The 21,411-nt window shown below is 37.9% G+C and overlaps 1 protein-coding gene across 1 annotated transcript; it reads left to right on the top strand.

Annotated features, from left to right (window-relative positions):
* The first annotated feature begins 591 nt into the window (after positions 1-591).
* klhl24a (kelch-like family member 24a) lies at positions 592-21,160 on the top strand. The gene is made up of 8 exons (XM_081373423.1): positions 592-812; positions 2,242-3,122; positions 3,865-3,980; positions 5,332-5,516; positions 10,845-10,963; positions 15,746-15,934; positions 19,909-20,097; positions 20,195-21,160. Exons 2-8 carry the CDS (start codon positions 2,322-2,324, stop codon positions 20,393-20,395), a joined length of 1,800 nt encoding a protein of 599 aa, XP_081229549.1. The 5' UTR covers positions 592-812; positions 2,242-2,321; the 3' UTR covers positions 20,396-21,160.
* The last annotated feature ends 251 nt before the right edge of the window (positions 21,161-21,411 follow it).

Here is a 21,411-nt window from a genome sequence, read left to right as displayed (position 1 = left end):
AATATTTGGGTTTTTTAACTAATATTCCTATAATTATTTGCATACATCGCAATTTATACAATTCACATAATATTCCAATTATTATTTGCATATTATCGAAATTTATATCAGGTAGATCAAGTTTCTAGTCACGCGTGACGGTTTTTTCCGTTTCCCGATCTGTCCAGAGAACTACCTGTTTTGTTAGTTTTTAATCAAGTCGGCTTTTTACAGTTACAGGAAGAAACGAACGCAATATCAACACCAGCCTTTTAATATACTGTACAAAAACACATGTAAAATATACAAGGGAGACATGACTTTTTCTAAATAATTTGTTCGTGTAGTACAAAATAACATGTATAATAACGTCTAACAACACTATGGGCTTTGCTACTCTTGAAAAGGCTGTTATATTTTGACGTGACAACAACATGACACAAACTGTCTTTCGTTCATAATCAGGTTTTTGTTTGCAAACAACGGCCGGCCACATGGAAATTCTCCCGCACGGAATTCTGGGATATGATGTTCTTTTGCTGGTTTGAATCCACTGGTGATATGCCACCAGAACTACATTTCCCTATAAACACCCTGAAGAACAGCTGACACAAACAGAAGCCTAGAAGCCGTGTGTACTTTCTTTGTGCCAGAACACGCAGAGAGCCACTATGAGACAGACGTTAACAAAGAAATCTTCACAGTGACAGCACAAGTGCTCACGCTTATGGAGCTATTTTTCAGAATTTGTTAGATCACATTTATTTTTAAGGACCTCTACTCTTTGCTGTTGTTGTTGATGTTTTCCAGAAAGTTGTTCTCCTGGGGATAAGGTGAGAAAAACATGCTGAAAACTTTTCTGCTGAATGCTTTTCTGAACAATTGAGAGATCATGTCAGTATAATGCGATATGATGAATGCGATAACACTAGGCTTTTAAAGATGAATATATTCTGTGTCATGGTTGTTTATGGCGAGTTAACAATCAAGGATTTATTCAGGATATATTCTGTAACGTTAGTATTATATATGTACGCTACTTATTTCTACTCTGCAGGCTGTAAATGTTTTCAGAATCTGCATGAAAATGTTTAACCTGCTGGAAAGCCCTTGTAGACTATCTTGGACCAGCAAAAGAGTGATACCGGGATGGTTATTTGGAACATGATATCTGGTCGACTAGCTTGCACCCTGTCTTTGTAGCCTTTTATAGAGTAGAATCACACATAATTGATCTCATTTCTGTGAGGTCATCATTTCAGTCCACATGGGTCATGATTTGCTGTAGGGGAAATATTGAGCAACCGGCCATGTTCTTTTATTTCTACTTCCACAACAAAACAAACCTGAGTGACTTTAAAAAAAGATTGCGCAAACTCACTCCCTGTCACACACACACGCACGCGCAATCGCTCACTTTATCTCTCAGTCAGCACAAAGAATCAGTGTTTCTTTTATATCAGTGCTATATTGCCTTGAGGAATATGTTTTGTTTTTTGTTTTTACTGCTCACGACTTGACAGTTATGAACTCAATAGTTTGCTTTACACATTTGTATTTTTTAAATGTTGCTGGTTGTCATGACCCTTGTTACAGATTATAACACTTATAATAACACTTAAGTTAACAATTTGCTTTAATAAAAATGCTGAATTAATAATTATTTACTTGGTTTGGCAACAAAAATTTAAAATATAGGCCCGGTTTCACAGACAAGGCTTAGAAGATAAGCCAAGATTAGGCCTTAGTTCAATTAGGACAGCTTTTATAAACATGTCTTAGAATAAAACATTACTGGTATGCATCTTGAGACAAAACAATAGCACTGACATATTTTAAGATATGTCAGTGCAATTTGCTTTCAGTTAAAACGGCTCAATGCATTTTAGTGTAGGACTAGGCTTAAGTCTTGTCTGTGATACGGGGGGTTATGGCCATATTAGCAAATAATGATAGATTTGCAAAATAATTGTTACTATTGAAATTCTCTTGAGCATGAACTTGAGCTTCTGAATCAGGGTCAAAAAGTCACCTTAAAAGTGTGAGTCTGACATTATTAATGCAAGAGGTCAATAATATATGGCTGCAGTATTTTCCTTCTCAGTAAGTGATAACAAACACATTCTAACCAGGTCTTTGAATTTACTTGAAAATTACAGACTGGCATGTTGTAGCAGGGGTACCATTCTCAAGAAGGTGGACCTCAGTAGGACTGAATACCACTTATAGTGTTTGTTGATTGTAACTGCTGTTCCTCTACAGGTGTTGAAGGTCGCTGATCGTTCTCCTGCAGGCATTGATAGTGATTGTTAATTGGTGAAGGGCTCCTGTCAGATACAATCATGGTGCTCATTTTGGGTCGCCGTCTGAATCATGAGAACTCTGGTGGCGTGCCTGAATTGCCAGCAATCAAGCGTAAAATCTTTGAGATGGAGTCTAAGAGCCTGAGCGAAGTGTTCAACTTCTCTTCCGGTTCCTCTCACTCTGAGAGCGTCCTCCAGGTCTTCAACGAGTTCCGCGACAGCCGCCTCTTCACGGACGTGATCATCAGTGTCCAGGGCCGCCAGTTCCCCTGTCACCGTGCCGTGCTGTCGGCCTGTAGCAGCTACTTCCGTGCCATGTTCTGCAACGACCACAAGGAGAGCCACGAGATGCTGGTGGAGATCAACGGCATCCAGGCGGACGCTATGGACACGTTCCTGCAGTACGTTTACACCGGACATGCCTGCATCACCACACAGAACGTCCAGTTCCTCTTCGAGACCTCCAGCCTCTTCCAGATCGCCACTCTGCGGGATGCTTGCGCAAAATTCCTGGAGGAGCAGCTGGACCCCTGCAACTGCCTCGGCATCCAGCGCTTCGCAGATGCCCACTCTCTCAAACAGCTGGCCAGTCGTTGCCGTGCTTTCGCCTTGCTGAATTTTCCAGAGGTGGCTCAGCATGAGGAGTTTCTAGACCTCCACAAGGATGAGCTGGAGGAGTACTTGGCAAGCGACGAACTGTCCGTTGGCAGGGAGGAGGTGGTGTTTGAGGCGGTGATGCACTGGGTCTACCACGGCGTGGAGTATCGCAGGCCCATGCTGAAAGATCTGCTGCAACATGTCCGACTGCCTCTGCTGCACCCCAACTATTTTGTACAGACGGTGAGTGGCACATTCAAATTAATTTGGACAGGTGGAGAAGCTCTTTTTTTTAGTTCAACAAATACAGAAATGCTCTGCTTAGATGTTTATAGAGTGCCACAGTGTTGATGTATTTTTTATAAGCCAACCTGGAAGCTAGCATCACTCTGGTTCACTCGACAAAAACCCAATAGGATTTTCTTTATGTCTCAGGCCACCTCTGTTGTCCATTTTTGACACTTTTTTTTTTAAGATAAGTAAAAGGTTTTTAAAAAAGTCACAAGGGGATATTATTACTAATGTATTTTAAGTTACAGAATAAAAGATGAAAATATCTTGAACTTGTTAACCACCTTATTTCAGGCATTTAACCAAAAAACAATTAAAAAAATCCATTGACTTCAGGAACCATAAATGCTAAAATTCTAACTCGTTTCAGGGTTTTGGCCTACAAAAATATGTCATTGGGTATAGTATATGATCCTAAAATTATGAAACTAGATAAAGCGAGGACTTGAGATATGGTTATTTGCTGAGATTTGCACCAATGATATTCAAACACACTTGACCCTGCTAATCAAGATCCTCAGGTTCGCTTGAAAACCATCGGCAGGTGTGTTGAACTTGCCAAGTCAAGCATTTTCTTTATTGTCATAATAGAACAAGATTATTTGAACAAGATAGCTGGACTCTGCAGTAAGACATATATGAGGGAACAGGTTTGAGGTCAAGCAATAAGATTGTGATAATTTCTCTGCTGCAGGTGGAAGGTGATAAGCTGATCCAGAATGCTCCAGAATGTTACCAACTGCTGCATGAAGCACGTCGCTACCATGTACTTGGCAATGAGATGATGTCACCACGTACAAGACCCCGCAGGTACGATGTAGTTTCTGATCAATATTGATCAATGAGATGTCAGATCACATTGTCAGCATTGCTCATGAAATAGTTTTTTCTTCATATGAAGGATTAAAGTAACATGCATTTTACAGAGAAAATGAAACCACTGAAAAATGGTCAGTTTTTCACTGAACATTTGAGGATGAGACGTAGAACATTATTATGATGTCTTTGAATTCTACATGCAACAATGAACTCAATGACATTATCAAATAAAAATGCACTCATGTTGACTCCTTAGAGTTCACTGTTTACTGGAAAATGCACTACATCTGAAAAAACTGAAGGGACATGATTCTGTTTCAAATACGAAGTTATTATAAACTTTGTTTTGTCATTAATTTTAAGTATTGTATTAAGTATAAATACTTAAGTATTAAGTATTTAAGTACTGTTTATTCTTTTAGAATTTGAGCAAACCCCTTAAACCCAAAGTATTCTTCAGTTTTATGCGCTTTTTACCTTTAACCTAGACTTTGAAACGATGGCCTGGGCCAGTTTTGCCATTTATCAGTGAAAAAATGATTGGACTTGAAAAATCCCATTGACTTGCATTGCAGGAGGGATGTCATATCTAGGAACCACACTACAATCACTCAAAACACACTGTATCTGTAGTCTGTTATTTTTGGAGGCAGTATTTATTTAGGGAAATGTAAAGGAGGAAGTATCTGTATTTTTAGATTACTGTCTTTGTAGCAGTCAGATGTGGGGAGCCATAATCTTTTCTTGAAGGCAGTATCTTAATATGGAGTTTCTGTATTTAGATTCAATATCCTAATATGGGGTCTGTATCTGTATTTAGAAACCGTATCTGTGTTATGGATGTGTTTGGAGTTAGCTTCTTGCATTGGGTGCTGAAAATGTATGAGCTTGTTTTCAGACATTCCACTCTGCCATAAAACCTCTGTGTTAAAATGATTTAGTGATTTAAAAATGCACACATTCAGCCCAGAGAAACCACAAATGCAAAACATTCACTGTACCCGACTTAAGTTATTGTCTGCACTAAACATACATAAAAGAGCTGTGCAGGCACTCAATGTTAACATTGTCGCATAGTGTATTTCAGACGGCTGTTTGTGTGTTTGGTTGGGTTTTTTGGCTTATTCAGGTCAGAATTCTCAAACACAACATTGAATGTTATTTTGAAAGATAAACACACATGAAAGTGTCTAGGAAGAGTATTCTTTTTCCAATGAATCATTGCAGAAGCTCATTGTACCTTACAGGAATGAAGATTAACCACATTCTGATACTGTAATCTCTTTATTTTCCACTTCAAAGCTTGCGCTTATCTAAAGATATTGTTTCTCCCTATCTGCAGGTCTACTGGTTTCTCTGAGGTCATTGTGGTGGTTGGCGGCTGTGAGCGAGTTGGTGGGTTCAATCTGCCATACACAGAATGTTACGACCCTGTGACGGGAGATTGGACATCTCTTGCTAAACACCCCGAGTACACTAAGTCTGAGTATGCAGTATGCGCCCTCCGCAACGACATTCTTGTGTCAGGTAAGACCCTCATATTCCTGCCTCACAAATGATAAATTGAAAAATATTGTTTTCTATTTTCGGGTAACCCCATCCACAGTAAATCCTCATTGGTTCAAAACCCTCGTCGTAGCTGTATATGAAACACCCTATATGTTCTAAATGGTTGTGATTTTGTCATATCAGGCGTCATTTTAGGGCATGGTGATGTTTGTTATACTTTTAGTGCTGTGTGTGCTGTACTGTGTCCTGGTCACAGTGACTGATCAGCAAGAGGCTAGTTCTGTGGAACCCGAACACACACACACATACACACACACTCTTTCTCTTTTGAGCTGTGTTGTTGGCACAGGCATGTGGAACTTCCTATAAAAGTAGATTTACCCAGATTTAGATGTTAGAGAGGAGTCTTGATGTCTGCTTGGAACATAAATGACATCTAATGAAAAATTTATATGAATAATGCTGTCAAGAATATTTATTCTCAATGATTTGTTTTGATTAATTTTACCGTAAAAAAACAAAAAAAATTCCAAATTTTGACAAGACTATCACCATGTGATGTGTGGGGAAAAAGTGGGCTGTAAACTTTAAGTAGTCAGACATGATGTCCACTTGACGGGTTAAAAACTGAAAAAAGAAAAATCAGTTTTGAGGACAGGACCCAATCCATAAAAATATCATAGATACTTGGGAATGGGCTCCTCAAGGAATATTCACCCAAAAATGAAAATGATCCCATAATTTACTCACACTCAAGCCATCCTACAGCAGGTGTATAAGACTTTCTTCTTTCATCCGAACACAATCAGAGCTCTTCCCAGCTTTGTAATGGCATTGAATAGAGCCCGAGTTTTTTTAAAGCTCCAAAAAGTGCATCCATCCATCATAGAAGTAATTAATTAGACTCCAGGGGGTTAATAAATGCCTTCTGAAGTGATCAGTTTTTGTAAAAAAAAAAACATCCATGTTTAAAACCTTATAAAGTATAATCACTGGTATCTGGCAACGGCCTTACGTGCGGCTCTCAAGAGAGTCGAGTTCCTCTTCTCTTATATCGAAATCCTCCAACATTTGTCTTTAAAATTTCTTGTTTTTGACTACTAATTTGTGATGTGTGTTTTGTTTGGCTCTATCCTCTGCGAAGACTGCGATACAGGATTTCGCATCAATTTTCACCTAAGCTTATGCTACGCCTATTTTAATCCACTCAGAATACCTTAATACTTCCATAGCAACACCCTGGCAACCCTACACACCATCCTGGCATGAGCAAGCACCACTCACATTCCCAGAGTATGAGCTTTTAAGGTATCATGGCAGTAAGAACACCGTAGCAACTCCCTAACATCCGCATAGTAACATGTTTTATACCACTTTAGTAACTCCATAGCAACACCCTTTCAACTATACACACCTGGCGTTGTGGCAGTGCCTTGTGCATTAGCAAGCACCACTCTCATTTTCTTCAAACAATGTAATCCTCTACTTTTAAATACATTGTTCAGTTGAGCTGCATTTGAACAAATTCTGTTATGGATGGGTTGGGCAAATTAGTCCTGGGCTTTCTGTGGTGAGTTAAGGGCTTTTAGCAAATGCCTTGTTTGTGAGGACATTTCAAGAACAGCTGTTTATGATTTGATGAAAATCGGAAACAACAGCTGCCTCTGTGGCCAGCTAGTGTGTCAAGGGCTGTTCTCACTGGCAAACTCTAGCTATTGGCTGAGAACTTGGGACATTTTAAAACTCTAACTGGCACAGGCAAGAGGCTTCTTAAGGGAGTATATGTGCCAAAAGTTTCAGAATAGTTCCAGGAATGATCTGCAGTGTTTGGCTGTAGATTATTGCATTACGTCATGCAGTGCCCAAAAGGTTATGTCTATGTATACAGGTCACGCACTCGAGGAGTTTCTATAACTGTGACGTGTTTATACATTTCAACTTGATCTAAACTCTTTTAGGTCATATGTGTGTTTTTGTTTTCACAAGCTAGATGTAATAACCAGGAACTCTGAATTGTATAATTCTTATTATTCTCCTTCTAGAGACATTATTTAGTGCTTTAAAAACATGAAGTAATAAGGAGCGTCACTGATTTCCATGAATAGAGCTGTGTTTTTGAGCTCGTTCTCACGTGTCAGGATTGCCCCCCTCTCTCTCTCTCTCTCTCTCTCTACTTATACACGCTACTTATTGCTGTTCTCGAGTGCACGTGCAGTTGGCCGGCCTCCAGCATTAGGTTCAGAGGCCCCTTACTAAATCTGTCCCTCTCCTCTGTCAGAAGTCATATCCTACAGGCTTAGTGGTTCAGCTGTCTCTCTTAAACATTACTGTTGCAGAACCGGTAAGAATTTGCAGTTAATACGTTTTTGCTTTCGGTTTATTGCATACAAATAAAATCAAAGTGTGTACAAGTAAATAAACTTGAAATACGCTAAAGTACCCTGCAAACTTTGGACATTTTGAATGGTATTAACGTATTAAATTACTTGCCAAATAATCTGTCATGGGAGCCCTTTATTTGCATTTCTTCAGAAGAGCCTGAAAATAAAAATTGCCATCATTCTTACCCTCATCTTATGTTACTTTCTTCTACAAAACTACTTTGGACCCCATAGACTTTCATTTTATGGACAAAAATATATGATATCTTTTTTTGAAATACCATCTTTTGTGTTTCACAGAAGAAAGAGAATCATACAGGTTTGCAATGGCATAATAATGAGTAAATAAAGATATGCTTTCTCGCTGTTAAAGAAACCATAAATCATTCTGTCCAAACATGACCAAGACGCTTTCAGTTTTACAGCTTGGTGTTTTGAATGATCTGGTGCATCCTGTTCATGGTTGTCCATTTTAGGAGGCTAATGAAGAGGGCCGTCACTAAACATAAATCATATTGAGTGGTGCAGGTATGACTTCAGTGTAAAAGTAGACTTCAGGGCTACTTTTACACTGCTGGCATGTGTTTTTTTTTTTTTTTTTTTTAGTCTGCGAGTTGTAGTGAACCAAGCCCATCCTCAACCCACAGGAACATGATTTTTACCACACCGAACCCAATTTTTAACCTCACTGAACACGATTGGGCTAGTCTAGTGGACATGGTTTTAACCATAATCAGGCAGGTATTTGAATAGTAAGTGGGCTGGTTTTGTTTTGAGAACCTGGCAACCCTGGTCTAGGGAACCATACTTATTGACTATATTGTGTACGTCAAGATCCAATACTGGTTCTGAGTTGGCGTTTGCAATGATTTTGCAAGAAATGTTATGAATGCTGAAAATAATAGTTTTTTTTGTAATATATTAAAATTGGCAACCAATTTAGCACTTATCCAAGCCCTAAATGTGCTTAAAACATTCAGGATTATCCTAAATAGATTTGTATCTGCTAATGAGTAGCTTTACTGTTCACCTGCAGGTTTTGCATCCTGCTTTAAGCAATCTCTGTGACAACATGTGAAGTGACGGCAGGAGACTGACTCCGTCTTAAATGCTGGTTTGTCTGGTCTTCAGTCTGAGTAAATGTCACAAAGGCCTGATGTTTTTTTTGTCAGGGGATATTCATGACAGAAGAGCAAACTAAAAGGACTGGAGCCAGGCTTTATTATGTTTACTCAGTATTAGAGGAAAAGGCAAGCACATCCTCTTTAATTAGACAGAGATTTGGACTCTGCCTTTGTTTACCAGACAGTTGCTCAGCTAGTCCGCTAATGGAGTTTACGAGCACTGTAGTTCTTACTGTGGTGCTCGTACTTCCTCAAAACCCCCCGCTTTTTCCTTCTTTGAGCTTCCCTTTTCTCCTTTTTTTCTGCTGCTTGTTTTTAGTATGTTTACTCTTAAAAGCATGTGTGTTCAATTATATGAGATAAAAAGGCCAAGTCTTTGATGACAGTGTTTCCTGCATCGAAAATAGTTGAAAGAAGGTGTTGCCAAGATGCCCAGCTAGTGCACCAACTTACCTAGAAGGGACTCTGAGAGGGAGGAAGGGCATCACATGCTATTTGAGGACTTCTGACACCTACGTTATCTAAGTCTATGAACAGAATTAAAGTGGAACGGCCTGCTGCCAGGTGTTTAGCGTGTGTGTGGGAGAAAAGGAGTGTTAGAGCTTGCCTCAGACCTGCTGTTTGGATGATAACCAGCCATTTGGGTCAGATGTGAAGTGGCACAGAATAGAACAGCCCTCAGCAGGTTTAGATAAATATATATGACAACAAGAAAGGACGTTAAGATCAGAGAGAGCATTTCTGTTTAACAGGAACGCAGGTGAAGCACTGTGGTTTGTGTAATTACAGACATTGTGTTGTCTCAAACTAATAACATGTTTGTGGGTTTGCAAAGTTGAAATTCTTGACCACAAAAAAAAAAAAAGCTTCTAGTGGTTGATAACAGTGGCCCCAGAAAGTATTTGGACACTTAAAGGAATAGTTCACCCCAAAATTAAAGTATTCTCATCATTACTCACTCATGCCATGTATCCTAATGTATATGACTTTCTTTTTTCAGATAAACGTGAATAAAATTTTTTAGGAAAATATTCCATCTCTGAGTCCATATAATGGCATTGAATGGGTGTTGCTTGTTTGACACTTGTAAAAACCCACATTATAGCATTGTGAAGCTTACAAGAGAAATGGTGGTCCCCTGTGCTTACGTGTTACTTCTCATGTGAGCTTCACAACTCGCTTACATCAAAACGTCCCTCTCATGAACGCTTGTATGACAGTAGACCGGAAGCAATGCTTTATAATTTAAAAAAGTAAAAAAGAGAAATACTGATTTTCTTACACACACACCTATCGTTTTCCGTCAGAAGACATTGATTCTTCCACTAGGACTAACTGTCATGTCCACATTCTTCCTATGGATTGCCATCACAATCGTTGTTTGTGGGTTTTTTTGTGCTCTGCATTTCACCCATCCAAGTGCGCACACACAGCAGTGAGTTTTAAACACACACACACACACACACACACACACACACACACACACACACACACACACACACACACACACACACACACGGAGCAGTGGGCAGGCAGTTTTACTGCGGCACCTGGGGAGTGATTGGGGGTGAGGTGCCTTGCTCAAGTGCATCTCAGTTGTGGGTAATGAGAGTGGAAGAGAGCACTGTTCATTCACTCCCCCCACCTTCATTTCCTGCTGGTACTGAGACTCGAACCCCTGACCTTCAGGTTACAAGTCAGACTCTCTAACCATTAGGCCACAACTGCCTGAGGATGCAGTTTTCGATATAAATTCGTCCCCAAAATAAGGTTAAGTTGGTGTAGAAACACACACAGAGCCTGCTCTTGCTGCTTGTTAATGTTTTGGTTATTATTTACAGGTGGACGCATCAACAGCAGTTACGTGTGGATGTATAACTCCCAGCTCAACCTCTGGATCAGAGTGGCCTCTCTTAATAAGGGGCGCTGGAGACACAAGATGAACGTCCTACTGGGGAAGGTGAGAGAGAGAGAGTGTGATGTGCACCTGTGTGTTGCACTGGTTAAACATCTAATGTACTAAAATATTTGTGATTTAAATGTTGCTTGGAGATTTTAATTGGTTCAGAATCAGATACATGTTTACTTTTGAGAAAATACATTTTAGCTCCCATAATGCTTTAGTTATTTTTTTTAGACATCCCCACCCTTCCTTTGTTTTTCCTTATCACAGTTAGCCCTGTAATACCCAATTACTCTGAATTCTTCTTCTGTTTCTTCTCCACAATCTTCAAATAATTCAGCTTGATACACTTAACGTTTGCTCCAATTTCGACTCAAAAACAATTTCAGCCTTTGATGTGCCATTTAATTAAAACGAACACATGACAATCTTGCAAATAAACAACTAATCAGGAACAAAATTGCATAAGATATAAAAACATAATAATAATGATATCCCATTTTCAAAATTTTATTTTTTATTTTACAACATTTAGTGTGGTTTATGCTCAAAACGAGACAAACAATTGGTAACACTTTACTTAAAGCCTTTATGTATAATGCATTTTAACTTTGGTTACAATTATGAAACAATATAAGGCATTATAATGCACATGTAATTACATTGTAATGCATTATATTTTTTCATAAATAATTGTAACCAAAGTTAAAATGCATTATAATATTAACAGATTCCTTGTTATATAATGCATTATACTTTCTAAAGGTGTATTATAACTTGGAACAATTATTCTTGAGACCATACAATTCATTATAGGGTGCATTTGCAAGGCATAATGCATTAAAATACTTATCTGATGTATTATTTTATATATACAGTACCAGTCAAAAGTTTGGAAACATTACTATTTTTAATGTTTTTGAAAGAAGTCTCTTATGCTCATCAAGCCTGCAGTTAAAAAAAAAACAAAAAACAACAACAAAAAAACAGTAATATTATGAAATATTGTTACAATTTAAAATAATGGTTCTCTTTTTTAATATATTTTAAAATGTAAATAATTTTTGTGATGCAAAGCTGACTTTTCATCAGCAAGTACTCCAGTCTTTGGTGTCTTATGATCCTTCAGAAATCATTCTAATATGATGATTTGATACTCAGTTATTATCAATGATGGAAACAGTTGTGCTGTTTAATATATTTTTTTGGAATACTTTTTTCAGGATTCATTGAGTAAAACGTTAACAGCATTTATTCATAAAAACAGCATTTATTCAAAATAAAACATTTCTAACAAACAATATAAATAGTTACCATCACCTTTTATCAATTTAATGCATCCTTGTTGAATTAAAGTACTAATTTCTTAAAAAAAAAAAAGTTATTGTTCCCAAACCTTTGAACGGTAGTGTATATTGTTACAAAAGATTTCTATTCTAAATAAATACAGTTCTTTTTAACTTTTTATTCATCAAATAATCCTGAAAAAAAGTATCTCAGGTTATAAAAAAAAATATTAAGCAGCACAACTGTTTCCAACATTGATCATAAATCATCATATTAGAATGATTTCTGAAGGATCATAAGACACCAAAGACTGGAGTACTTGCTGATGAAAATTCAGCTTTGCATCACAAAAATAATTTACATTTTAAAGTATATTAAAAAAGAGAACCATTATTTTAAATTGTAATAATATTTCATAATATTACTGTTTTTTTTGTTGTTGTTGTTTTTTAACTGCAGGCTTGATGAGCATAAGAGACTTCTTTCAAAAACATTAAAAATAGTAGTGTTTCCAAACTTTTGACTGGTACTGTATATAAGTAAAGTGTTACCAAACTATTTGACCGTTTTTGCAGGATGAAATTTTACATTATAATCAATGCAGAAAATGTAAAAATTGTACAGTTGTCACTTAGCCATTGTAATATCCCGGCTTTCAGTGCGTGTTTAGGACTGATGTTACAATCAGATGTTTACAGCTCTAATCAGATTGGGCTGTTGCAATTTGACCTGTTGCCATTTGATTGATAATTTTGTAAAAAAAAATGAGCTGTCCCAGTATGTTTTGTTTGTCTTATGTAGAATCGTGATCCTCTTCCTTCTTTTTTTTTTTAATTACTCATGAAAAGTGTTTTGGTCTTTTGATACTGTATTAAATGTGTATTTTATTTTGGGTGTTTGTAAATGTTTGAGACATATGCATTTCATTACAAATGCGGGGGGTATAACATTCTGCCTGCTTGGATGTAATAGATTTCTTCTGTTCGTACACGCAGAGGGGCATGAACATAATGATCTCTTGAGAATCTTTTTTTCCTTGGAAAGCAGTTGTAATTCTCTCTCTTCCTCTGCGTGTGTTTATCTGTCCGCCCAGTGCCCATCCTCCTCTTTGGTTGTTCACAGCACGTTTGCATGATTTTCAGGATGCTTATAATTGCTTTAAAATGGAAACTCGTTTGAAATTCTCCTTTAAAAAAAAAAGTATTTCTCCCAAAAATAGAAATTGTTAACATTTAAGTCCCCGGTATACTCACGGCAAAGTTCCTTTAAAAAGCAAGCATAAGAAGCACAAGAAAAGCATCTGATCATAGCAACATCCATATGTTTGCATGAGCTCTGCAATTCGGCTCCTAGTGAAGTCACATTTATTTATATAGCACTTTATTCAATAGATTGCTTAAAATCAAGCAGCTTTACTGTATTTAAACATGAAAAACAGTGTTAGTGTCTCGTTTCATCAGAAGTACAACTTCATTTTCTACTATAAAGCAGCTCTCCAGTGTGTTCATGTTTTTACTCAAGGACGTCTGACCTCAACGGACTGAACAGGATAAATTAACTGGAGAAGATTTCGACATGAAAGAAGGTGGAGCCTCTGCGCACACCTACCTATTACGTAATCGCCACGGACCAGTGGTAATACAAAGGTGTTTACCAGCTGTAGCAAACTTTTGCGGATAGTTCGCTTTGGCAAGCTGTTTCGAACTCCCAAAACGAACTTCATTTGGGCCTGATTTTGTTTGAAATGACGTCACATTAGTTCGTTCTTCGATTCCGGTTGAAGTATATTGGAGCTTTTACTCACCCTCATGTTGTTCCAAACCCGTATGACTTTTTTTTTTTCAGGGGACCCCATTTTTTTATGGGTCTACTAGAATACATCAATTATTTTTCAAAAACACATTATTTTTCTTATTTACATTGTTGCAGCACCTGTTTTCACCCTCTGTCTGAACGATCAGTTTTAAAACGCTGAACGCTTCTGAAAAGCGTTATAATATTCCGTAATAATAACTGTATGAGGAACAACCAAGAAGTTTTTTGATTGTTGGTGACGTAGCAGACTCACTGTGACACCATTGACGCATTGCGGGTACCTGTCCCCTCTGGGCCGGTATAAACTCTACACCACTGTCTTTGTGCTCCACAAAAAAAGTCAGTCATACATGTTTGGAATGACATGACAGTTAGTCAGTTTTGTGGCAGAATTTATTTTCCGGTGAACTATCCCTTACATGTTTGATTAATTCCATCTTCCTTTAGTTTTTTTTTTCCTTTAGGTTTTTTTTTAAATGGATAGCTCACCCAAAAATGAAAATTCTGTCATAATTTACTCACCCTCACGTTGTTCCAAACCTGTATGGATTTCTTTCTTCTGCTGAACACTGCTGAAAAGAAGATATTTTGAATAATGTCAGTAACCAAACAGTTGAAGGGCCCCATTGACTTCCATAGTATGGTGAAAAAAAAAGTTTTTATGAAAATTTTTTCCCCCATGCTATGGAAGTCAGTGGGGCCCATCAACTGTTTGGTTACCCATATTCTTCAAAATATCTTCTTTTGTGTTCAGCAGAAGAAAGAAATTCATATAGGTTTGGAACATTTTGGGGTGAACTATCCCAAGCATTTCATTGTGTGTGTGTGTGTGTGTGTGTGTGTGTGTGTGTGTACATTGTTTTTGCCCACATTTGTACTGCAGATGCATTGTTTTAGTGTATGCAGGTGGTGACACTGTAAAGACTCTCTCTAATTTCAGAAGAAACTCTTTATTGTTTTGCTTTTCTGAGCACCTGCACATACAGGATAACAACTACAATTCAAAGAATGAGTTGGCCATCTAACTTGATTTCATTCCATCTACCTTTATCCATCCATCATTCTCTTATCTTGTTTGTGCCTTCCTGAATAAAATGACTTGTTATGAGAGTGGGATTGAAATTCTTATCTTATTTATTCATTCATTATTAGTTTTTGCCAAGAGAAATTGGTATAAATATCGTTTCAGTTACTCAGAACAGGGTGTGACAGATTTTAAATCATTAGAGTATGAATGAGAGAACTTATCCCTTCTAGTTCAGAGGTCATCTGTCTGTATGTGCACATGAACTTAGGCCTTAGGCAACTGCAATTTGTTGAACAGGTTTCCTGTTTAACAGCTTTAATGTAGGTTAGTGTCATTATGTAGTTATCGTGGCTCTTCCACGTTTCCTCTGCGGTGTGAGTTTGAGGATAAGGAGGTTTGTGGAGAGGATATGAAGAGTGTTTGTTTGTTTTTGAGTAGCTACAGAGACCATTTTTATATTATCCTTGAACATCAGCCATGAGCTATGGAAAAGATAGTGTTGATTTATTTTAGATCTCTGTGATGGATTACATAACAAATAAAAAATTGAACACACACACACACACACACACACACACACACACACACACACACACACACACACACACACACACACACACACACACACACACACACACACACACACACACACACACACACCCATATATAGGTCTATCTATATTTATCATATCTGTGTATGTATCCTGCAGGTGTATGCAGTTGGAGGTTATGATGGGCAGTGTTGTCTCAGTAACGTGGAGGTGTACGACTCCTTCTCCAACCGCTGGACTGAGGTGGCCCCTATGAAAGAAGCCGTCTACTCTCCGGCGGTCACTAGCTGTGCGGGAAAACTCTTTGTCATCGGAGGACAACCTGATGAAAACAGCTGCTCCAATAAGGTGACTGAGAAACAGCTCTAAACAAACGCACAATAAAAAATTAGGCAGAGCTGATCTAAAAAAAAAAAAAAAAAACCTTTGGTCTTTGATCTTCAGCTTAAGCACTGATAATGCATTTGATGCCCAGTGACTTTTAAGTGGTGGCAGACCCTTCCAATGAGAGCTCTTGACTAGGAGCATTAAAGGAAAAAAAAAAGAAAGAAAGCATTTGTTTATGAAAAACTGATGTAGATGATGCCTTTTATCAATTAAAAACTGCTTTTTTGCCTTGCCCTCTTAAACCACATGCTCATTCCAACTTGAAAAGATTAGACACCTCTAAATGATACTGTCATGTTTTTTCCTCCTTGACACAATGCCTTTATGAAGCAAATAGACCATAACCAGAGCAAGAGAGTTTAACCAACCTGTACCGCACGCCTTGGTTACACCTGGTATTAAGATGAGTTTAGACGATCGGATCACAAGTAGACGAAGGAGACACATGCCCATTTGAGATCTTTCGATCTAATGGACGAAATATGCTCCCTCAATTTAAACATGAATGCGCCCAGAGACGACGGAAAAACATACGTAGAGCATCAGGTTTAGTTTCTGTTCTGACAGTCGCAAGACCACGCCGAACGCTCTGAGTGTGTGTTAGAAATCTGGAAAAGTGAGAGAACATTGTGCTTGGTACGTTTTTCCTCTTCAAACCAAACTTTGGTCGCCATCCGACAAAGTTTAAATCTCATCTGGCTAGGGTGCTTCCCATAATGTTTATTCATTAGGTCAGTAGGCGGAGAGTAGGAGGTCTTTTGTGGGCACAAGAGCACTCAATTATTTAAACAAAAAGTGATTACCCCAGACTTTTGGGTATGAAAAGGGTCCTGCTAAACTCACCTTTATTTTGTGCCTTATGCAACCCCTTGAATGTGGGCATTTTTTTTTTAACAGAAGGGCTGCTAATGGCAAGGCAGATGGGGAGTGAATGTGTGTGTTTGTGCAGGTGGTCTGTAACAGAGTGAACAGGTGGACCTCCGTCGTGAGCTTATTGTCCTCAGACACTGGTGCCATCTCAAATAACATCTCACATAGGTTTCTCTCATTGATTTTCCAGTGCTCAGATTACTGCATTTTTTACTTGCCATCTGGAACAGAAAGAGAAGGAGCTGATATAGTTTAATACAAAGCTCTCTTCCACAAAATGCTGAATGTTCCTCCATGTAATTGCTTCGTCTGTCACCCGAGAGTTTCCAAATGGTGTCTGCTCGACAATACATCTTTACTCTCTGTCAGAGTGCGTGTCTTCGGTGACATCCATATTGTCAAGTTTTTTTAAAACTATACATCAGCTAGCACAGAGAAAGATTGCTTGTACTGAAGAGTGCTTATATTAGATTTAGTTGGTTCTGTTTCCTCACCCTCAGGGCCTGTTCTCTGGTTTCAGCTCAATATATTTGCATTATGCTGATGGCAATGAGGAAATTATGAATATGGTAGTTGATCACTTGAACACCTGCATATTCATGTAAAAGAGTTTTTTTTTTACTTTTGTGTGAGTTTAATTTCTACACACAGGAACAAGAATATATAAAAATGCATGTGTGTTTATGTATGTATATGCCATATATGTATAGATGTTTTGGATTTAGAATTGCAGTTTAAACTAGAATGTACATTTCCTGAAGAAAAGTGAGTGGGTGCTTGCAGTGGTAAAACTCGCCACTCGGTTGCTAGGGTACGGTTAGCCAATTTTTTAACAAGATGCTAACACAATTAGCATCATGCTAGCATGATAAGCATGTGACTAGCATGATTAGAATGTTGCTAGCATGATTAGCATGTAGCTAGCATGATGGTATCATCATTAGCATATTGTTAGCATTATGCTAGTATAATTAGCATGTAGCTTGCATCATGCTAGCATGTTTTTAGCAAGAAGCTAGTATAAGTAGCATGTAGCTACCATCATGATAGCATGATTAGTATGTAGCTAGCATCATGTTAGCATTATTAACATTTTGCTAGCATCATGCTAGCATGGTTTACCATAGTTTACTATGATTTACCATGATTTACCATAGTTTACCATGATTTACTTTGACTCTAACATGATTTACCATAGTTTACCATGATTTACTAGCCTAGAAATCTAGACGCACCCTAGCGGCAGCAAAATGTATTTCGCAGCCAGGTACGTCTAGCAACTCTCAATAAACCTTCTCGCTGCAAAAACCCAGATTGGGTCAAGCCAATCACGTTGTGTATAGAGTAGGCGGGGGCGGGCTTAACATACACGACAGAGTTGCGACGGTTACCTTGCTGCTGCTACTTGAAAACAAAGAATGGCGGCTGCTGATGGAGAACAACGGTCTTTCGAATCGGCTTTGGCCGCGACTCTGGAGGACTTGGAGTTAAGTTTTTCTTTGAGAAAAGAACAAAGAACGGCACTTAAGTCATTCTTAAAAAAAGGAAGATGTGTTCGTCGTTTTGCCGGCCAGATATGGCAAAAGTTGAATCTATCAACTAAGCTCCGCTGTTGGGAAAACGCTCTGGTTGGTTGAAGCGCTGTCCTATTGCGTGCAGAGGGAATTTGAAAGACAGCCGTTTATCCCGCCCCTCGGATTGAGCCGTGACTATGGTGAGTTTCCAGACCTAACATCTTGATGTAGGTCTGGCTTGCCAGGCTAATGATTTACCACAATTCTAACATGATTTACTATAGTATACCATGATTTACTATGATTCTAGCATGATTTACCATAGTTTAGCATGATTTACCACGTTGTAGTATGATTTACCATAATTCTAGCATGATTTACTATAATTCTAGCATGATTTACCATAGTTTACCGTGATCTAGTCAAAAGGTCTTTGACAAATGATGCAGGAGGAGTTGAGCGCCAAACTTTTATCCAGAAGAAGAAAAATAATAATGAGCAATAACAATAGTGAGTGCCTTGCCTTTGGCAAGCGGCCACTAATAATAAGTATGAGCTATAACAAAAAATGGGTGTCTTGCCTTTGGCAAGCACCTGCTAATGATAAGTATGAGCAATAACAAATAGTGAGTGCCTTGCCTTTGGCAAGCGCCCACTAATAATAAGTATGAGCAGGGGTTAAAGTGGGCTGGAACGGTCCGGAACTGCGTTCCGGCACCTCAGATAAATGAATAAATAAATAGATTCATTAATATCAATGATGGTAGGGTATTGATGGTTGGCAAACACGCTTCCCGACTTTGTTTTCAGTCACTGTTCTCCTGTCTGATTTGAGTGGATCTGCGCCGGTTCACGCCTGCAGATAAAGTCCTTCCTCCTCTCCCCGCTGAACGCCAGCGATTACTAATGCGGGAAATGCACTAAAGTTAGTTTTAGGTTCGATATTCATCGGACATTTCTTTGCCCTTCCCACTGTTCTATAGGGTCTATAGTCTTACAAAGATATCAATAGCAGGATTAGTTTTCACATTATGTAACCATTGTATATCGACACTATATATTCATTCAAAATCACCTATGTGCATTATAGCTGCATATTTATACCTGAGAATGCTTTCCACAGCGCATGATGCCTAAGGGAACGTCTGCCAATTCCAACTGCGGTAAACGTAGCCTATAATTTGTATTATTTTAAATTACTTTTAACATTTAAAAACAGACGTTTTAAAATTGTAGAAGGTTCCTATTGGCAATGCTGACTTAGGCTACAGCTTTCCTGGTAGCCTTGAGTCAAATAACTTGTCTAAGAAAATGATTCATAAAAACATAAATATCAGTTGAGTTTACTTTCTTCACTGACACAGACGAAAGACAAATAAAAAATAAATTTACCAAAACTATTGTTAATATGATAACGTCACAAAAGATTACTATTGTATATAAATAATATTATAATAACACTATTAAATGAAGTAGTTTATATAGTTTAGAATTTGAATCCTTTTATAACACAAGCTTTCTCTGTTCCTTCTACACAAATCTGTGTTTCAGGTCCAGTGTTATGACCCAGAGACAGACAGCTGGCAGTTGAGGGCGTGTATTCCCTTCACCAAACCCAATATTTCAGCCGTTTCTCTCAATAACGTCATCTACGTGTGCGGGGGCCTCACCAAGTCCATCTACTGCTACGATCCTTCACAGGACCACTGGATGCATGTGGGCCACTCCTTCAGCAGACAGGTACCTGAAGCACAGCTGCAAATAAACCAAAAAGTCAAACGTTCCTGTCATTTTGTCCCCATACTGATTTTATTATTGTATGTCTGTGTGCGTTTAGGAGAGTTGCGGGATATCAATTTGTAACGGAAAGATCTACATCCTGGGTGGACGGGGAGAAAATGGGGACGCATCTGACAACATTGTGTGCTATGACCCGGCCTCTGGCATCATCACATGCACGGCTGCTATGCCTCGTCCCATCTCTTACCATGGCTGTGTTACCATACACCGTTTCAATGAGAAACAACGCAAAGCCTGATAGCACCCACTAACGCACATGCAAACTCCCAAACATGGACTCGTCTGTACATACATAACCAGATGTGCTCTTTTAAACAATGTGCATACTTCAGGACTGTTTAACTGTTACAGTTGATCTCATCGTCATGTCAAAGCTGTTTTCTAGATGTTATCTATGCGGCAGAGTTTCCTGCAGTCGTTTCTCTGGAAGACGGATGTAATGCATAACCTTCCTCATAGCTGAAATACATTTAGATATTGTAAACTAAAGCTATTGCAAATATTTCTGTTAATGGACACTTCTCACATTTCCGACGTTCTCAGAAGTGGAAGTCATCAAGTGTTGAAGGGGAGATGACAGGAAATATAATTTATGTATTCTTGTTTACTCTAATAACAAAATAAAAAATCTGTGATGGCATTTCCACGACTTTCCAAAAGAGGGAAAGAATATAGAGAGACTGATTACAGCAGACAGAAAAGAGAAAGATGTCAAATTTGCCGTCTATTTCTGAGCCGTTATGTTATAAACACCCTTGCAAAAGTGTTGATTATTTTTTTGGTAATTTACTGCCAATGAAATGTAAACTATAACATAAATTATAGCATTATACATTTAAAAAAAAAATGGAAATATGAAAAACTTTACTAGATTTGTGATGTTGATTACTGTGGAAATCACAGTCTGTGAAAAGGGTCCATTGAAATAAATCTGAAATAAAATAAAATGTAAATATTAGTTGAAACTAAAACTAAAATAATAAAACAATTAAGCCTGATTGGCAAAATAAATAAAACAAAAAAAAAAAAAAAATGACAGAAGCTCATAATGAAATTACTAAACATTAAACTAAAATTAATATTAACTTTTTTTACAAAACAAAAGCTAAATATTGATAAAAACTAAAATAACACAGATATAGAGAATGTCAAATCTGATGGAGTAATCACATGCATTCTGTGATGTTGCCATTTTTTTTTCCTTTTTCTTTTTAAATGTACATTTGTTTATGCCTTAAATCTATTTTATCTCTG

The sequence above is a fragment of the Scardinius erythrophthalmus genome (genome assembly GCF_964197995.2).
Source record: "Scardinius erythrophthalmus genome assembly, chromosome: 9".
NCBI lineage: Eukaryota > Metazoa > Chordata > Actinopteri > Cypriniformes > Leuciscidae > Scardinius > Scardinius erythrophthalmus.
The sequence above is the reverse complement of the archived record's forward strand: the minus strand, read 5'-3'. Positions and strand labels throughout refer to the sequence as shown.

Coding starts and splice junctions, on each gene's coding strand:
- klhl24a (XM_081373423.1), top strand. CDS start 2,322: ATGGTGCTCATTTTGGGTCGCCGTCTGAATCATGAGAACTCTGGTGGC. Junction 5,517..10,844: donor CAACGACATTCTTGTGTCAG/GTAAGACCCTCA, acceptor TATTATTTACAG/GTGGACGCATCAACAGCAGT. Junction 15,935..19,908: donor AAAACAGCTGCTCCAATAAG/GTGACTGAGAAA, acceptor TCTGTGTTTCAG/GTCCAGTGTTATGACCCAGA.